We start from the raw sequence: 20,343 nt of genomic DNA on the forward strand, positions 1-20,343 counted from the left end.
CTTGATATCATTCCACGTTTTGTGATTTTTCTTTTACATGGTGAGGATTGTGTCTTTGAAAGGAGAAAAAAGAAACTATAAATTACTCTCGAATGAAGAAGTCAATCTTTTTACAGTGTGTAAATTATACTGGAAATGGACCAAAAAATGGGAGGAATTTTGTATTATTTGCAGAATAGAAGACAATCTTGTGAGATTTCTGTTTAAATGGCAACATATACAAACCGTGTACAAATTAATATTCTTTATTTCACATACATGTTATTATTTTTTTTCTTTTACTTTGACTGGTCACAATCTAAATGATTTAACAACAAAATGAGAAACTACTACACAACAAAGTCCAAATTTTGTTTTTGGAAAAAAAGTGATGTCATTTTCACTCCAGAGATGAAGACAGTTTGACACCAGGAATATGTTAAGGTCAAAGGGTAAAAAAAAGAAATACAAGATGACAAGTGATCCATGTGCATTTTTTTTAAACATCATGATTTCAGCAATATAATTAAAAAGTATGCTCTATTCTTAAACAATTTCAGAGTATTCATCATTGTTTTGTTCACTTTAAACCTCAAAGCATTTTGATAAATAAATGATCTTCATATTTTCATGACACCAACTAAAAATAGTATTCTTGACGTGGGAGTGGGGACTTGGAGCAGGGCGGGAGTTTAGGAACCTTACACACTCCTTCTAACAGATCCTTGCACACACCTTTAAAGCCCTTTCTCTTTGCTTTGAACAGATTCCAGTGTACAATATTGGCTTGACCATTGATTAGAGGGATGGGCAACAGTAAGTATTGGCTGATATTGTGTCCCATGGATGTTGCAAGAGTAAATAACAAAACAAAATATAAACAAGAAAGTGGGTTCGTACAAGTGTTTACATACATATACATAATAGATCATTACGTACATATATGCAAGAGCATGAAAGGAGAAGAACATACTAGGAGCCAACGTTCCACTGCGGTGAGGAAGCATGGCGCGGGCCACAACAAATAACAGTAATACTTTTAATTACAAAGATCCTCTGTACATGATTCGGCCACGTCCTTGAGCTCAACCATTATGGGTTTCTGGTGGGTGTACAAAGTGTGAAAAGTCGACAACCAACCGAGTAACTGTATCCTCTATTTGTTTCAAATATGCTGTGGCTGTCTCCTTGTAGTTATAGTCTATCTCCTTTTCCACAGCCAGTGCATCAGGAATATGCTGAGGACATTAAACTGAACATCCACGACTTGGAAAGTTTGGAGATCCTCGTGAATGCCTGTGTGGCAGTTGATTTCTCCAGGGGTCCCCTTTTGTTCCCCCCAAAATGCTCAAATATAAACAAAAAAGATTCAACAAAGAAAAACAATTCCACAACTGCATAATTCCTAAATTGGTAATTCCTGTTATTCCATGTCGACTCAGTGTCAGATCATCTTCATGTTGAAACGCCGTGGGCCTGCACCTTGATCCGTGCCGTCTGTGGACCCCCCGTTGGATTTGGAGCGGGGCACGTACTCAATATCAATGTTGTTTTTATGCTTGCCTTTGCCCCGGCTCCAGACGAACAGGAGGAGAAAGCAGAACAAAACCACACCTAGGAACGTGAAACAGCCCATCGCCGTGGAAACCAGGATGGTCTTTAGGTCCAGGCCAAAGGTCATGTTTGACGGCAGGGTTCCATTGGCAGTGGCGTTGGCTGCGTCGGTATAGAACTGGGTCCTGTTGGCATAGAGCGAGCCCAGGTTTTTCACCGCTAGCGAAACCCTGACCGAATCGTTGCCTGCGGTGTTGGACGCCACGCATACGTACACGCCGCCGTCCTGTGTCTCGGCCGGCCGGATCTCCAGCGTGCCGTTGTCATGGAGTGTTGCGCGGCCGCGGCTGCGGGTCAGGTGCTGCCGGCGCGGTGTCAGCCATGACACCACCGGGTTGGGCTTGCCCCGGGCACTGCAGTGCAGCAGGGCACGCTGACCCTCGTCCACCGACACCATTTGGGTCTTGTTCTCGTCGATCTTGGGCTTGATGCAGGTGACATGGTTGGAGTGCAGCGCCTCTTTGACCTTGTAGGGCCGGCCGCGGGGCGCCCCCTCCACTGGACTGCACTCGGGCTGCGCCTCGCCGAACGAGAGCGTGTGCGGCTTCTGCAGCAGCCACATCAGGCGGCAGTCGCACACCAGCGGGTTGTGGTCGATCTGGAGCACGCGCAGGGCCTCGGGCGACTGGAAGACGCTGATCTCCAGCGTGTCCAGCCGGTTGTGCGAGATGTTGAGCACGCGCAGGTGGGACAGGCCATGGAAGGCGTGCGGTGCGATGCCACTCAGGTGGGCCCCAGCCAAGTGCAGCACCTCCAGACGCACCAGGCCCTGCAGCATGGCCTCGCTGATGTGCCGTATCGGGTTGAAGGACAGATTCAGGTGCGTCAGGTGCGTCAGGTGGCTCAGAGCACGTGCTGGCAGCGCCGTCAGGTTGGTGTTGGTGATTGACAGCGTGCTCAAGTTCAGCCCGTGCAGTGCGCTGGCTGGGAATGTGTCCAGTGAGGGCCATTGGTCGATCTCCAGGTGCTGCAGCCGATGAAGTTTCCGGAAGGAGTTCTCCTTCAGCGCGCCGATGTTTAAGTGGCGCATGTGGAGGCTGATCAGGCCATGCAAGTGCGAGAGCGCCTCCTTGGGGACCTCGGTGAGGTTGCAGCGCTCCAGTGTGAGCGACTCCAGCACCAGCAGGCCGCTGAAGGCCCAGTGCGAGATGTAGACCAGGTCGTTGTCGCCCACCTCCAGCGAGCGCAGGTTGCGCAGGTCCTGGAACATGTAGTCCAGCAGGATGACGATCTTGTTGTCACTGATGTCCAGCACGGTCAGGTTGGTCATGCCCGTGAAGACGCCCTGCGAGAGCAGCTTGATGCGGTTGCTCTTGAGGCTGAGCGAGTGCATGTTGAAGAGCATGTTGAAGGCGCCCGGCTCTACGTAGATGATGTTGTTGCCGCTCAGGTCCAGCTCCTCTAGCTGCGGGTAGGCGGCAAAGTCGTCCGGGTTGATGGCGTGAATGCGGTTCTTGCTCAGGTCCAGCACGCGCGTCTCGATGGGGATGCCATCGGGGATGGTCGGCAGGCGCTTCCGGTGACACAGCACGGAGCGGCTCTGGGCAGAGCAGTCGCAGCGGGCAGGGCAGCCCATGGCGGAGCCCACGAAGACGGCCACCAGGGCCACGCCCAGGAGCGGGTGCCAGCACGAGAGGGCGGTGTGCAGCATGACTCGACTCATACAGTCCACCATTCTGTCACGGCACTGCAGAGACAGAGAGAGAGAGGGAGAGAGAGAGAGAGAGAGAGAGAGAGAGAGAGAGAGAGAGAGAGAGAGAGAGAGAGGGGAGGGAGCGAGGGAGGGAAAGACAGAGAGAGGGGGTGCAGGGAGAGGATGAAAGAGAAAGACAAAAAAGAGTGTGTGTAAGAGAGAGAGAAACAATGCAACAGAGAGAAAGACAGAGTGGTGAAAGAGTGAGAGAGAATATAGAGAGAACACAGGACAGAGACAAGAATGAAAGAGAAAAAAACAACAAAAGAGATATCCAGTGAGGCAGAATAATTATTTAAGCATAGCATAACAGATTATAGCATTGCCTATCAAGACAAACAAGCCAACCCAGCCCAGCATGGTTTTGGAAGCCAGCAAATTCCTGCAGTCTATTCATTTGGATTTCTCTTTAAGAAATGTATGCATAAGAATTTCACTGGAGTGAAGGTGATCTCAGACAAATAAATGAACAAAATCGTGACTAAGTAAAGAACTGACGGCCAAGACTGACATTCTTGGACGTTTAGACTGTTCCAGGTACTCTGTGGACACCGAGTTAGCTAGAGTTAGTCAACTATTTTTGTTAGGTATGAACATAGACCGTAAGTTCAAACTCAGCCATGAGGGCGTTCTCTTCTTGTTCTGCTGTCAGTTGAAAAAAACAGACTGACCTTCCACTATCAAGCACCTCACCAAGCCATTGACAACACCTCCCACATCTACACATACTCCCTCTGTGGATGTCAACTCAGGCAAGCAATTCACAGAGCACAGACAGCAAATTGAATAAAAAAAAAAGCACTCAGAGGTTGGCATTGGAGGGTTAAGGGTAAACACTGAGGACTTTACGGTGTTTACTCGGCAGTCCATTAGGATGCCAGTGAGAGCAAGCTCCGTTCAGCCCACCGGGAGGGGCGAACTTGACCTCTGCTGTCCATCCTGAGGGTTGACCACCAGACCGGCCTGATGTATAAAGTCTGGGTCATGTTGACGCAGGTCACAGATGAATGCACTTCCTGATATGGGGGATGGAGTACTGAGCAGAGGAAGTGTGCGGAGTCACGGCTTCTGTGACCCCACGCTCTCCTGAGTTGTACAGCGTTGATGACCACAGTGTGTGTTGGTCATCGATATGGGACAGCACACCAGCTAAAGCCATTGCTCTGACTCCCCATGTTATGTAAACAGTAACACGATATTTACAAGCAAAAGTAAACAGCGCCACAATCTGAATGCAGGTGCTAGGTGTTATAGAGATGGACATTAAATTAGTGAGATTACTACATGAGACTAAAACACATTACTGCATTATTTTAAATGGCTACTGTAATGCTACTGCAAACATAGATGGCAGTGGTGGTAATGGATAAGGATAATTGGCATAATGACGAGGACGATGACAGAGGCCATGGTTATGATGATGAGGGTGATGATGATTATGATGAAGGTGTTGATGATGATGAGGGTGAGAATGATGATGATGGTAATGGTGGTGATGACAGAAATGCTGAAGTATCAACTGATTAAAACCAAAAGCAAAGTCTGCCCACTGTGCCACACACAAGAAGTAGAGCACACTGGCAGACCACAGCAGAAGTGGAAATGTTTAAGCCCTGCAGCCTTAATGGGAAAGACACGGAATGGCTTACCACAATCAGAACATCATTTAGGGCACTGGAGAGTGGTGGTGATGATGAGTGGGGACTGTGTGTGTGTGTGTGTGTGTGTGTGTGTGTGTGTGTGTGTGTGTGTGTGTGTGTGTGTGTGAGTGTGTGTGTGTGTGTGTGTGTGAGTGAGTGTGTGTGGTAGTAATTTCACAGAGTACGGCAGGGGCTACACAGGCTAATGAGTAAACCTGGGGGGTAAATTAAATATGCGTCATTTAAAACAATAAAGAAAAAAAAACTGAAAAAACGTCACAAGGTGTCAAAACAAATCCTGAATGGATGAAATCAATGTGATGCTGGAGTCCCTGTATCGGTGGTCAGCACAAGTCAATCTGTATTTTGAGGAGACTGATGGGTATTCTGCTGTTCTGCTTCTTCCTCAGTTCAGAAACCATTTTTCATTTGAATATGATATTATAATATGATAGGGTGATGCACGCAGATGCAGATTCAATTCACACACACACTAGTTTGTTTGAAAGACACACACACACACACACACACACACACACACACACACACACACACACACACACACACACAAACAGAGACCACATTCGTAAGAACATGACAACTTACGGTCATCCACAATGGCAACAAAATACTTTCACTGTTCGTGTTACATTTGTAATGTGAATCCCTTGACTGGAACAAAATGTGTTAATTATAGGGTGTGATTCATGTCATTTCCTTTTTTTTTTATAAAAAATGCTTTAATTTTGACATGAGAGCACATATCCATATGGTTAGCACATGTTGCGTAAAAGAATGCTGTAGCGTGTGAGCCATGCAGCCTGATCTTCTGAGTGAAAAACAACATGACAGGTGTGAACACTGAAAGCGAAATGATCTCTCACCCTCCCACGAATAAAAAAAATAAATCACCCATACACACACACACACACACACACAACTATGCCCATAAACGCGCGCACACACACACACACACACACACACACACACACACACACACACGCATACCATACTGGAGGAAATGATGGAGATAACAGGCCATCATTCTATCGAGAGCCAAACAACTGCAGATGCTCCATGACACAAAAAGTCGCAGCTCCCCGAGACACTAGCGGACCACAGGACAACGGATCTGGCCCAGATGCCCCTCTTCCGGCCCGCACATGGCCCACACCTGCCCCTGAGACGGCCACTCTCTGGGACGCCTCTCGAACCAATCGGCCTCAGCGGCTCGGTGCCGAAAAAATAATAAAGGCACGGACTGAGAGCTGTCTCCATGGAAACCAACTGGTCAGCTCCCCAGGACTTTTTCTCCCTCTCTCTCTCTCTCTCTCACTATTACTCCCTCCCTCTCTCTCTTTCTCTCTCTCCCTCTCTCACTCCCTCACTTTCTTTTTTTGTTTTGGTGTTTTTGTTTTAGTGATTTATTTGCAAAATGACTGCGAAATAAACACCATTTTGTATTCCGTCCACACTAGCTTCAGCCTGGGTGGACAGACCGTTGGTGACCTTGCACTTACTCGCAAATTATACACAAAGATCAGGTAGGGAAATAACACTGGCACAACAGCACACCACAGCAACATGAGCAAGAAAATAAAATGGCAGCACATTTGTGGCTGTGCTCAGGCTGATGGAACGCCATTAGACATGTGCCAAGGACACAAACCAAGGGCTTCACTGCGCCGCTCATGTCTTAGTTAAAGCGCACTCCACTCCTGTCTAGATCTACCTGAGTTTGGCCTGTACTAAGCGCATGGACAGGGTCTTTGCCAGCTGACTGAATATTATGCACAGATTCCTTGAGTTTAGACAATACACATAATAAGGATAGAAACAAAATGGTGTTGGTGACCATGTTAACCTCTAGGGGGCAGAATGTGATCGCAGGGGCATCAACCACACTCAGCTCATTTGCCTATCGGCATCCAGATCATGCAAACCCAGCAAGACAAAAAACACCAAGGAAAGCACAAAGTAAAACATGTTAAATAAATAAATAAATAGCTAAATAAATAAATAAATACAAATGCAAAAACAAAGCCTCACCAAATGTGAGAGGCTCCTCAGCTAATGGGAGCCTCCCATGACTGCACTCTGCATTCCCCCCTCATAGCCCCTTCTGGCTTTCACGAGAACCAGCGCTTCATTCAAGTGCTGTTGATCAAACTCATCTCTGAATGTTATTCAAAGAGTCACGGCGCAGACGCACCAAATGAAAGCGTCTGTCAGCGCAAACCCACTGCATTATTCACTGTGAAGAGGGGAAATGATGGGAGGCTTGCATTTATTAGGCGAGAGATTGCACAGGCTCCACACCCCGCTCTGCAGAGCAAGGGAGGACGGAGTGCTTGATGCTTATTAATCGGCTGCGTGTTTTTCAACACCAAATCCTAATATAAGAGTTAATGCCTAAAAGAGAAAAATCAATAGAGTCTGTCAAAGCTGGAGTGTGACCGGTGTTCTCAAACTCTCTGAGACTTTCTTTTTCCCTCCCTCTTTTTCTCTCTGATTCTATCTCTCTTTCTTTCTCTCTGTATCTTTCTATCTCTATTTCTGTCTTTCTCTCTCTCTCTCTCTCTCTCTCTCTCTCTCTACACACACATACACAGATGCACGCATTCACACACACACACACACACACACACACACAAAATGCAGACAGAGACAAACAATGTTATTGGAGTGTTAGCTCAGAGGTACACAAATATACACATATACAAACACACACACACACACACACACCTGTATGCACAAATACGCATACACACACACACACACACACAAATTGAGAACACACACACACACACACACACACACACACACACACACACACACACACACACACACACACACGCACACACACACACACACACACACACACACATACACACACACACACAGTGCATCTCTCTCTCTATGGAAGTCACAGTGCAGCACATTAGTTGGCCCCCACAGCCTGGCGCTGATGTCTGCAGACAGATTGCGGAGCAGTTTGGGGAAGAGCCCGCACGCCTCCCCCTCAGACGAGTCGTGCACTGCACCAAATCTAACTGTAAAGGGAGTCATCAGACCCCACACAAAACCCCCCTGGCACAAACATTAGCAGCGAGGAAGTTTGGAAAACACACACTCGCTCACATTATGTCAAATGTAATGCGGTCCTTTCACGAGTTTGAAAGAGTTAGAGAAGGATAGGGAGACAAAAAGAGAGAGAAACCGAGAGATAGAGAGAGAGATAGATAGAGAAAGAGAGAGTTGTGTATGATACACGTGTCTATGATGTTCTAAGTTGTCTTTTATAAACACTAAAATTAAATAAGAGAAGGTGAAATAGAGACAGATAGGGAGAGAGAGAGAGGGAGAGAGAGAGAAAGAGAGAGAGAGCGAGAGAGAAAGAGAGAGAAAGAAAATAAAAGGAAGAGTCAAGACCAGTGAAATGTTCAGTTGTTTAGTTTTGGACAGACTGAACTGATACTACCACTTTGAGGAAACCATACAGGAAGCTAAACCAGCGTGAATGTGATGACAGGTAATATCCATCCACAGGTGCTCCAGCCTAATGGCTACTCAGAGAGCCAAGCTATTCCTCTGCCCTTTTCAAAAGCAACACATCCCCTTTCCCCCAAACACGGCAATTATGTACATTTCAGTGCACATGATCCATAAAGAGAGCTTGCTGTGGAATGTATCCATTTCCCCCACTGCCTGTTTACAGTTTAAAGAGACCACACAGTTGGGAGCTATTCATAGTCTTAAGTGACCTTACATATGGGGCAGCACATATCTAGCATGGACCATGCGCCCCCATCTTGTTTGCGTCACCCATTCTTCCAGCACATGATGGCAGTGGTCCCATCGCATGGCTGTGCCTGGGGGAGAGCCTGCCATCGCGCTCTCCGTTAGCCAGTCTCAGACTCAGACACACACGGACGCATACACACACAATCCACTCAAACCACCTCTGTGCGCTAGAGCCGAAAAGACTGATTCCCAGGCCTTGCGTCTCACAGAGCAGTAAGTGTGTGAACGCACTGGTGCAGTGACTGACTGTCATCACGCAGCCGTGATCCCATCAGCCCAGTTCCCCGGCACACGCCACCATAGGACAGAGGTTCACCTTTCATGAATGCCGCTCACTCACTCACTCGGTTTCACTGCAGTCACAGGAAAAGATGGAGGGAGAGAGAGAAAGAGACATCTCACCATCATCTGTGCATTCTCCTATCTATAATCCAAGGCTCGTGGAAAGTCTTGCCTGAAGTGACAACTCTGATGAAACCCCCCCCCCTCCCCCAGCACATCTGTTGAGATTATTATTATACAGGAAATTATGCCTGCACGCTACGGTAGCTGTCAATAAAGTCAATTAGGTTTAATACTGAGTCCTTACTTCCTTGCTGGGGACTGGTTGTTAATCTATTCAACGTTATGCCTGCACAAATTTCTTTTCTTTATCTCTCTCTCTCTCTCTCTGTCTCTCTCCGTATGTCAGGAGAGGAAGCTGTGATGAGTTTTGCATGGCTGGGTTTTCTTCTCCTGCTATAAAGTGAATGAACAGGGACAGACTGCCTATCTCGGTGTAACAGAGCGAAGTTTTACAAGTTTGTCTTTTTTCCTGCCCTCTCCCCTCTCTGTGCTCCTCCATTAGACAGGACTGTAAGCTGCTGCGAGGAAGAAAACTTATCAGGAGACCCCCCCCTTCTACTTCCTGTGTTTGCCTGCTGGAAAGCCATACAGGATATTGAACCCTAAAGGACGCAGTACTCCCAAATCTATGTGCTCATAGAGTCCCCAGACACTTGTCAGTAATGGTTTTTGGGGGGGTTTTTTCTCTCCCCGTCCTGGTGTTGTGGCCGTGGCGGAGGGGGCCAGTTCTGACTGGTTTTCGGCAACAGCACTTTGTACAGTGGGGTGGAAGACGGCTTACGGAGCCACTGAACCCTCTCGAAGGGCCTCTTCCCATTTTCTGGTGTTTGGCCAAGTAGTTTTAGGATTTAGATAAGAACTTGGCCCCTGTGCAATCGACCGGCGTGCGAAAAAAGCCATTTGTGAAATTGCCATGTGCCCCCATATCTCCTCTCCCTCAAAGGCTTGTCAATCTGTTTGAAGTGACCCTGGGGCAAAGATCATCCCCACGTAATGTGATGGTTTTTCCTCGTTCCGGCTGGGTCCCGGTGGAGTGGCGGGATTTACTCCTGCATTTGATGTGTTTACCGCTGTAATTAACTCGACTAGCCCCCCTTTCAAAGTGAGGCCCAAACAGGGATGTAACCCGACACGCAAATTGCTAAGCATCAGCCATTGCTCACATAACTCCAGTTATGCAGCTGCCAATTTGGGAGCAAGTTTGGCCGAGATCTGAATCAAATCATTTCACTCAGTGATCCATGGATAGGAAAGAAAAATGCAAGCATGCAAAATGCGTTGAGGATGTCAAGAGATTAACTAAATATGACAGTAGGGAGAACGGGGTTAAAAACAGAATGTTGCACCTCCCTCTGTATGTATATAAATGGTGATTTGATAAACACAATTTCTGTTTGCTTAAATGCATGAATGTCAGTGTTCTGTCATGAATTTGCAAGGCAAAACACAATCATTAAAATGCATTATACATGCCACAAGGGTGTCTAATCACACAGTGCTGGCATGGTCAGTGACAAATTAATCATGGCTGATTTAGAGTGGTGTTTCATAGCAAACACAGTTTCTTACTCTAGTTTCAGCAGAGCACTCTGTCAACACGAAGAATGTCCCAGACAAGACCACATACAATCTAAAATTATTTTGTTATATAGACAACCACCATTGCCAATTCTGCTCATATAGAGAGAAGATAGTCAAGAGAATTGGAGAAATAATTCAACTCACCAACAAATCATCAACCTAATATCTGATCACTGACACTGACTGCAGCCTTCAACAAAAGCATTGATTTTGTTTGTTTGTTTTCAATTTGATTGCAGCATTGGAAATCTATTCCAACCTATTAGCATTTATAACTATCATAACTATGTAATAACCTGTTATAATGATCATAATCCATACATGAGCTATTACAGCAGATGCTGTTTGTGTGATTACACTGGCAATCCTAGTAATGTACTGTACTGGGTTGCTGGGAACATATTCACATATTTTCTCAATAAATATGAGTTGTACTATCTATTTTAGATTAGGGTGCTGCAGTCAAGCCTAGAGGAGCCTTGGCAACATGCCACTGCTAGTGCTGTGTAACATCACCAAAGAGCAAAGTACCCTGTGCAAAGAACACACATTTAACCCTCAAACACTTTCAATAGTGCATTTCAATGTGCATTTATTATGAGCACTGCACAGTTATTCCAATCCTGTAAACCTATGATCTGCTATGACATGTTCACAATAACCTATAAAAGGTAAGTCCTATGAACGTACAGTATGCAAATCACAGGAACACTAGCAGCACAAGATTCATAAGCACTTTTAATTGCAAATATGTGTCACTTAAGAGTCATAATGCTTTATCACCTCCTCATATCACAAAGAAAAATAAAAGATTAGAAGTTATTAAATTATCATCTCCCTTTAATGAGCTCTATATTTTCTAATGACACTACCCTAACTACCCTAAAGGGAAGAGGTAATTAATGGGCAGGTTAAAGCAAGGGGAGAGAGAACAATTAACCCGCCATTTATTAGTGGCTGTCTGCATATAATCACACAGATTGGTTTAACGAGAAGACCCACAATTCAGGAAGGTTTCTTGTTTTATCCCTTTTTGCAGTGATTTATTTACAAAGGGCTTTCTTGGTATGAGATGGGCTACAAGCCCACAGTGGCCGCTCCATTCAGACACCCTCTTTCAAAACGTTTATTTGTTACATTTATGGGCATTTCTGTTTAGCCTGTGAAATCCTATCCACAAAGCCTCCCCTGTTTTAGTAAGCCTTTTGGCTGCCATGCTGTGCCAGGCTAACCCAGGAATAACAACTGCACTGATTTCTAAATCCACCACTTTCTAATCCGGAATGACTGAAACTTGACATAAGACAATTGTTGTACTTTTTTTTATCCTGGCTAGCTTTTTCCTGGAGAATAAATCAGTTTTGGACTCGAGTTTAAAATAAAAGACCACACAACACTCTTTGCTGTAGGTGCAAATAGCACCTTGCCAAACGCTCAAGGATCCTCCTCTGTGAGTGGAGATCCTCCTCTGTTACTAGCAATACATGACACATGCTCTTTCAAAAGATGCTTTTCTAAGGAGCTTTCTTATGATCTCTCATAGATTTGTTTGTCAACACCAATACATTTACAAAGGACTGAACTACAGCCTTGCAATAACCATTGAATTGGTGGTGATGTGAAGTTCCCAAACAGTAGAAAAGAAAGCCTTGGGTGATATTTGCATGATACTCACAAGATGACCAACCACTCAAATTCATTGGTCCATGGGAAATTAAATGGCATTAATTAGCGATGAACCAATTAACTGAGAGAGCAGCTGCCCCCTCTCCTGCCTTCTCAGATAACCCTGTAGTTTAGGAACTGTGGGCCATCGTTATGGATCTCAGCAAAGCTTCTCTCTCTCCTCACTGTTCGGGAAAAGCCCACAGAAAGTATTTAACATCTTGACTTATGGTCTTAATCCCATGTTAAACAGTCATTAATTAATGCCGGTGAACTTTGAGGGAGAGAGGGGTGGAACTGGTTTCAAGCACAGTGGCGCGGTTTTGTAATTAAATGTTTTAGGATTAAATTCTAATGGGTGCCTAATTGAACTCGGCTCTGCAAGACGGTGTGCCGAACAGGCTTCTGCTTCCATGCCTGCTGGCCTGGTGGCTTCCAGGGACAACGCCAGTTTTCTGCTAATACAAATTCGTATTGACAAATGTATATTATATTAGAGTGACATTGTTGCATTGTGATTATGATTTCTTTTTTTTTTCATGAACACAAATTGTCAGTGTAGTAGCACACAGATACCTGTACTTGTTGGTGCTCTCACCCTGTTCACAAACCTAGCACTGGTACAGTATGTGGTACATGCACACTGTCTGGCACCCATGTCATTACTCAGCTTAATTACTCTCTATTACCTGTACTCTTCTCAATGTGGGCAATGTCATGAACTCACTATTCTCCAGCAGTAGGCTCATCATACTTAACGCACACTTAGCAATGTCATTTGGCTTAAAGGTAGCACTAGTTTCATTCACGATTTGCAATAGCAGCACAGTTGTTATGGAAGTTTTTCTTTTCTCCTTCCTCATTCTGCCTGTAGCTTTGGCCCCATGGTGTCATGCTCTCAACACATATACTTCTTTAATGTCCGTTTCTTCAAAAAACAACAGGCACGCTTCATACTACTGCCTGTCTGTGGTAAAATCTTTAACAGGGAAGTAAATCAATCAGTTTTTTAGGGAGAAACTGCTATTGATCACGCCTTAAGGAGCCAGTGAACGGTGACTTGTGACTTGACATTGATCGCGACCTGACAGTGACATCTCAGTCTCTTCACTCAGCAAGGCCAGAGGCGGGCACAAGTCTCAGTGCTGAAAGGCTCATGGACACACACACACACACACACACACACACACACACACACACACACACACACACACACACACACACACAAACACAAACACAAACACAAACACACACACACACACACACACACACACACACAGGCACAGGCACACACACACACACACACACACACACACACACACAATGACGTCAGTTAGTCTCCAGTTAGCAAGGCCAGAGGTGGGCACAATTCTCAGTGCTGAAATGCACATGGGAAAAGCTGATCAAAAAGCCGGGCATCAACAGGGTTCCTAGCCAAATGCTGAAGCAATAACCACTAAAACGCACACACACACACACACACACACACACACACACACACACACACACACACACACACACACACACACACACACACACTGTAGTCCCATGGACTCTGATGAAGACACAGAAGTGTGGAAAAGTTAGTCTATTGCTGTGCAATAAAAACAACTAAAGCCCAACTCTGTGTGCTCCAGTGCTCATCCTCCCTCTCTACATGATCGCTGCTTTCCCGTGAAACGCGGTGGAACTGCCCTTTTTTAACATAGGAAGGGTATTTCATTCTTGTGACACCATACCAAGAACATAAGGATAACCTCATTGCTCAGAATAAAAGCAGGTCAACATGAAAGTGGTAACAGATACTGGTGCCTTTTGTGTTTCTGAATTCCTCGGCACACATCCAATAGCAGCCAACATCTTCCCTGCCCCCTGAGCCCGCACAGCTTGCCCAACCATGGAGCACTCCAGACAACTTACTGTCTGTATCACAGCACAAGGTGGGAAGATTTTACTGGCCGCTGTTTGTGAGCATCAGAGGACTCCACGTCTGAGGTTTTGCTAATGTCACGCTCGGATGACTGAGCCTCAGGAAGTGAGAATAAAACATGTTTAAGGCACGAGCTGCACGACACACACACACACACACACACACACACACACACATATAGAGAGATAGAGAGAGAAGAGAGAGAGAGAGAGAGAGTGGTGTAGAGACACTTGTCTCACAGGGGCATTTCCGTACAATGAAAATTAATGGCACCTCAGCGTGTTTAGACCAGCACTCCAAATGATTTAGTCACAGTCCTATTTTCCACACATTCGCCCAAGCTAATGTGATTTATCAAGTTAATGCAGCACACGGAGCTCTATTGGAACGGATAAAAACAGAAGCCCAATGTCTCAAGGCACCAATGCTGGGGTAGTATAACCACAGAGGAGCAATAAAGGTTGCATATTTGGTTATGTGGAAGGGCATGTCGCAGAATGTGTCCTTTGAGTGGTAATTGTCTTACAAGAATGCTAAAGGGGCAGGAGTCAGTGAATTCTAAACCATGGTAGTGTTCTGTGATATTTTGGACAATGTCTTTTTTTAACACTGATCTTTTGTCGAAGTTCAGATGGTGATGGTGATGGTGATCAGATGGAGAGAATGTGAGAGGAATTTAGTGCATTGTGTTGGTACATTTGTACTCATTCTGTAAAACCTAAATCAAGCCTTGGAATTCCACAAATCATTATTGTTGTGGATTCTATATTCCATACAGAGCATAATTCTACACTGATCTGTTTTCTCACATTATTTATGCAAAACTGGGAATGCAAATCATTGCTAGCCTTTATTCCATTCAAGCTTTATACAGTGTCAGCTGTGTTAGACATAACTATAACTGATGGTTGGAGAACTCCCAAGCAAGCCCTGTCTCACATTTCAAAGGAGCAATGGCATTCATAATCAAAATAATTATTAAATAAACCATCCAACAAACTAATAAACAAAAAACACAAATACAAGCAAACAAAGGAGGCTTTGTGTTATGGTCTATGAATGCAGATAGAATCAATGCTTGAGAAATTCACTTTGGCTAAGGACAACACAATATCCTGGCCTTGTGTTTTCCTCTCTCTCTGCCTTTGACAAACTCTTTTTCTTTCTCTGTCTGCTTCTCTGTCTCTCGTTTTCTCTGTATCTACCTCTCCCTTTCTCTCCCTCTGCCTCTCTCTGAGACTGGTAACACCATTGATTTTCCAACTTCTGTGCATTTCCTGGTTTTGCCAACAAACACCTTAATGGGGCTGTGTGAAATGTGTTATAAATGTGAACAAGATGAGAAAAGGTCTAATGTTCCCAATGACGCTTCTGCATCACTTCCAGTATTTAGACTTGACACATGGTCTCTTGCAGACATGGTCTCTTACAGACATCCAATGTGCATGGGAAAGGGTGCATCAGCAGCAGCCTACAGCTCTTTTGACCTTAATCAGCCAGCATAAATGCATAAATGCATTGTAAGCATTGTTTTCCAAGGTTTACGTCAAAAACAAAAGCGCTGATGGTAAAGAAAGAGTGCTCTGCAGCAGAGCGTTTGTCTCTACATTCTGTTCTGTGCATTTTCTCATATTTCCGAGTCACCACCAGCTCTCATCTCTTCACCGTTTCCCCGGTTCCCACTGACCTGTCGTCTCAACAAACACAGCAGCAGCAGCACCACCACACACTGCACAGTAATTAGGATAAGCACCACAATTACCCATGCGACCCATCTTCTGGTCCATCTTCCAGCATCCTCCAGATAGGCAATGAATGCACTCAGTGTGTCCAGTGCAACATCCCATCCCTCTTTCTCCTCATGGTGGTCTGCAAATGGGCTCTCAAGACCCGCACGCTGAGGAGTGGATGGAGAGAAGACCACTTACAGCCTCCTCCGTGCTCTTTCTCCACCCCTCCTTTCCTTCTCCCTGCCCCCTCCCCCCCCCCTCTCTCTTAACCTTTCTCATAAACCAGGTTCGCATCCAGGGGTCTACCCTTTGACCTCTTAGTCAACAACATAATAATCTATTCAGAGAAAGAGAGAGAGAGAGAGAGAGAGAGAGAGAGAGAGAGAGAGAGAGAGAGAGAGAGAGAGAGAGAGAGAGAGAGAGAGATGTCAGAGGAAACTGCACACGCTGCAATTCGGTGGCCATTTTAAATGGAGTCACATTTGAGCCTGCACGCAATGTGTGAGCTCACGGAATGGAGAGATTACAGGCCTCGGCAAAGGCGACAGACAACCCACTTTATTTAGACCTACTTCATTTACTGGAGACAGCCTGCCAATTGCATGGCATATCACAGCACCAGAGTTTGCTAAAATGATTTGCCATCATAGCTTAGATGTGCTTTATATTAAAGTATCCAAGTTGCACTAGCATTGATTTCACTTCTCATTCTATGAGCACATACCAGAAAAGATATATTTAGGGGTGAATGCAAAGATCGATGTAAGGCTGAGAAACACATTTATTATAGAATGTCAGAATGCATCTTCATGGATTGATTTAACTGTCATCCCTTAATTGAAAGATGCCGTTATTTTTCAAAGGAACTGTAATGTCTGTCATGCATGTGGTCGTTGAAACAACCAAATCAGATATCAAAGCAAATGAATCTCAGTTTCAAAATCAAAAGAAAGGCACTGTGAAACGCAACGGGATGAGTCGAACACATGGCTGTTTTGTTCTACAAAAGGCTCTGAATCAATACGCACAGTTGCATCACTGGCAGCCGTGCATGTTTAGGGGATCCGTTGTGGAGGTGGACTCACTCTTTAATGAGGACAAAGAAAGTCATTAAGTAAAAGTATCTTCAGGACAACACTGTCTGGGAATTCGCGCACAACGTCTGCGATCAATGCACTAGTCTGGAATAAGATCAGAGACCTCCGGTCGGTGTTTGCAAACAGCAGCACCAAGCACACAAATGCATAATTAAACATCTGTTTGTTGTTGAGTCTCCACTGGGTCTCGGCCCCATGTTGCTGATGCAACGAGAGAATGGCTGAACAGACAGAGATATGGAGAGAGTGAATGAAGAGAGAGAGAGAGAGAGCATCAATCAGACAGGGAGAGAGAAACCTAGATACAGAGTGAAATAGACTGAGAGAGTTAATATTAGCAATGGATAGAGAGAGTACAGAGTGAGAGAGAGATGAGATGGAGAGAAACACCAACTCACTGATAGAGGGCAGAAAGAGAGAGAGAGAAGAGAGAGAGAGAGAGAGAGAGAGAGAGAGAGGAGAGGAGGAGAGGAGAGTGGCTATAAAATGTCATCAGAGCCTCCATCTCCTGTGCCTTCCTGTCCTCCTGCAGGTGAAAGCCCCCACTGCGGCGGGCATGCATGGCTAATTCCCATCCGCCGGCCTTATGGAGCGCGAGATGAAAGCCCTCCACAGGCGCGGGGTTAACGAAGCCTTTAAGGTGGTCTCAGCACCGCCGAGCTACAAACATGGCAACATGGTTTATGAGTGTCTCTTCTGGCTGGTGGGAGTGGAGTGGACGAGAGCCTAGGCTGGTCTCCCTGGAGGGCAGTCATGTCCTATTCTATTCTTCAAGATAGATTGGTTATTGATCATGTGACGATGAAAAGACAGAAAAGAAAACATATGCGGGCACAAGCTGATAGGCTCGGACAGAAGCGTCGGACTTGCTGATGCCTGTTTATTTAACATTCTGATCAATACAATTCTATAGCACCGCTTAATGCTCTGGACCAGAAGGCAAACAAGCAGTGATGGCTTCCATTTTGAATGCATTAAGAATAAAGTGGATCCAGGCTCCTCGGACAATATGGTCCAATTATACAATAATAACATGGAAATAGTCCATTACGCTAACAGTTTCATTGAATAATTCCAGGCTGCACCGATGCGCAGAGGCCTTAAAGATTTTGTCTGAATAGCTCACATTAAGATGACAGAAATACACAAGATACCTTTCAGGATTCCCTACGCCCTGACGAACTTTTTGATGTGGAATCGTTAATGCAAACTCCCCTCCGCTCCGACGTGTCATTATCTTCTTCTAAGCATTTCTGATGTGCGAGCGAGCGGGAGAGAGAGGGGGAGAGGGACAGGGAGAGAGAGAGAGAGAGATGTTGTCACAGAAGCACACAGACTCAGCCCCCGCTCATAATGCGTTTCCTAATGTGATGACTCTGAGAGGCTGGTGAGCATCAAAAGCGCCACCCCGCTTTCACGCCACGCGGCCCGTCAACACAGAGGGGGCCACAAAGTCAGGTGAGCAGCACCAGCAGACACACTTAGCTCACATTAAGCCTCCTTTTTCCCCTTTCTCCGGCATGGCTTCCTGCTTTAATCACAGGGATGTGTCTCTATCTCTTCTTTCCCTCCCTCTCTCTCTATCTCCCTCCCTCCTTTCCTCTCCTCTCCCTCCCTCTCTCTCTATCTCTCTCTGATGTCTCTCTCATGTTTCCGCCTACGAGGAGAGACTCATAACTTGTGCAACAAAACAGACCCTTCATCTATATTTAGAGGCATGATTAATTAGCCTAACATGTTGTTTTCTCCCTTTCTCTTCCTCTTTCATTCTCTCTCGCTCCCTTTCTCTTTCCTCTCTCTCTCTCTCTCAGTCGTTCCCTCGCTCTTTCCGTCTTTTTGCCTCCTGCTTTTGAATAATTCACGAGTGAGTCCATGGGTACTTCCCCACCCTTCCTCCCTCCCTCCCTTGTGCCCCTTGTTAACGTAAAAGCAGGAGCATTAAACGAGGATATAGGAAGGCACACAGTAAAATATGGCTTCCAAAAAATTAAAAATAAAAATATGTTGATACAAATATGTCACACCTTCAATCTGTCTCTGTCTAGCAAATCTTACATGACACATACTCCTTCTCGAAAAATCAAGAAGTAGGATATTTGTGCCATATACCACAACTGAATCATTTACCCCCATAAAGACTATAGGGACCTTGGAAATCCCCTTCTCGTAAACCCATCCCACTGAGAGACCAACCCCACTGATTCTTATAATTGGGTAATTTACCTTCAATTAAGCCTCAAGACCAGATCACACATACAATATGCATGTGCGTGTGTGTGTGTGTGTGTGTGTGTTATTGTGTGTGTGTGTGTGTGTGTAATGGTCATGCCTGCAGGGGGGACTTGGCAGATGACACCTATTGCCTTTCATGACAGCATCGTTGTGAAGAAAATATAAACTACCTGTTTGTAGTTCACCTGCGACTGGCAGGCACAAATTAATCGGGTAGGCAGGTGTGTGTGTGTGTGTGTGTGTGTGTGTATCTGTGTGTGTGTGTGTGTGTGTCTGTGTGTGTGTGCAAATCAGGCCCGGTGCTGGTGGATGCTTCTGCTTAATCTGTGCCCACGTATTTATTTCCAGCCCATCAATCCAACAGCTGTGCTGCTTTGTGGCTGAGGCTTTGTGGCGCGGGAGTCTCCACCGTAGAGAGAAAGAGAGAGAGAGGAGTGGAGGGGGAAGAGGGAGGGACTTTCTTGTGTCGGGCCCTGGCGCTTTTGGGCCTAAGGTGAGCTGTGAGCTGTGAGCCTGAGCCAGCCAGATAAGCGCAAGGCAATGAGCTCTCCCGCAAAACACACACCTCCTCACAAACACTCATTAGCTCCAGCCATTTCTCATGCCACACTGCCAATTGGCCTTTCATCCTGAGATCCCACCCCACCAATGACCGTGCCTACTTCAGTTATTGACATTCGGATGGCGTCCACCAAATGGTCCTGATAGTGTGAGAGAAGAGGAGGGCGCTGAGAGGCAGGCCTTGCGCACAAAGGGAATGGGAGAGCAGCAGATGACCGAGCAAACAGGGAAATGAGATGAGAGATCTAATGCAGATGCACAAATGCATCCAAATGAAAATGAGGGTACGTGTAGCGCACACCAAGGGGTTTTTTTGTGAGGTACTGGCCACTGGTGAATTGCTCAAAGGGAGAAAAGCGCTGCACACTCTGACTCCATATTAAATTATTTATTTAGCGATGATGACGTTTCGGCCTGAGACCTTCACCAGATTGTGAAAACTGTTTGACTGTTATGGCTGTAAATTGAGGTA

The 20,343-nt window shown here is 45.7% G+C and overlaps 1 protein-coding gene across 4 annotated transcripts in view; it reads right to left on the reverse strand.

The window, feature by feature from the left end:
* Positions 1–229: 229 nt before the first annotated feature.
* lingo2 (leucine rich repeat and Ig domain containing 2) overlaps positions 230–20,343 on the reverse strand; it is a 261,638-nt gene continuing 241,524 nt past the window's right edge. For all 4 annotated transcript variants that reach the window (XM_048263379.1, XM_048263380.1, XM_048263382.1 and 1 more), the window contains one exon: positions 230–3,280. In XM_048263379.1, coding sequence (XP_048119336.1) covers positions 1,424–3,268 — 1,845 coding nt within the window. In that variant the 5' untranslated portion in view covers positions 3,269–3,280 and the 3' untranslated portion in view covers positions 230–1,423. The remainder of the gene's footprint in view (positions 3,281–20,343) is intronic.

This window comes from Alosa alosa, chromosome 14 (genome assembly GCF_017589495.1).
Source record: "Alosa alosa isolate M-15738 ecotype Scorff River chromosome 14, AALO_Geno_1.1, whole genome shotgun sequence".
Lineage (NCBI taxonomy): Eukaryota > Metazoa > Chordata > Actinopteri > Clupeiformes > Clupeidae > Alosa > Alosa alosa.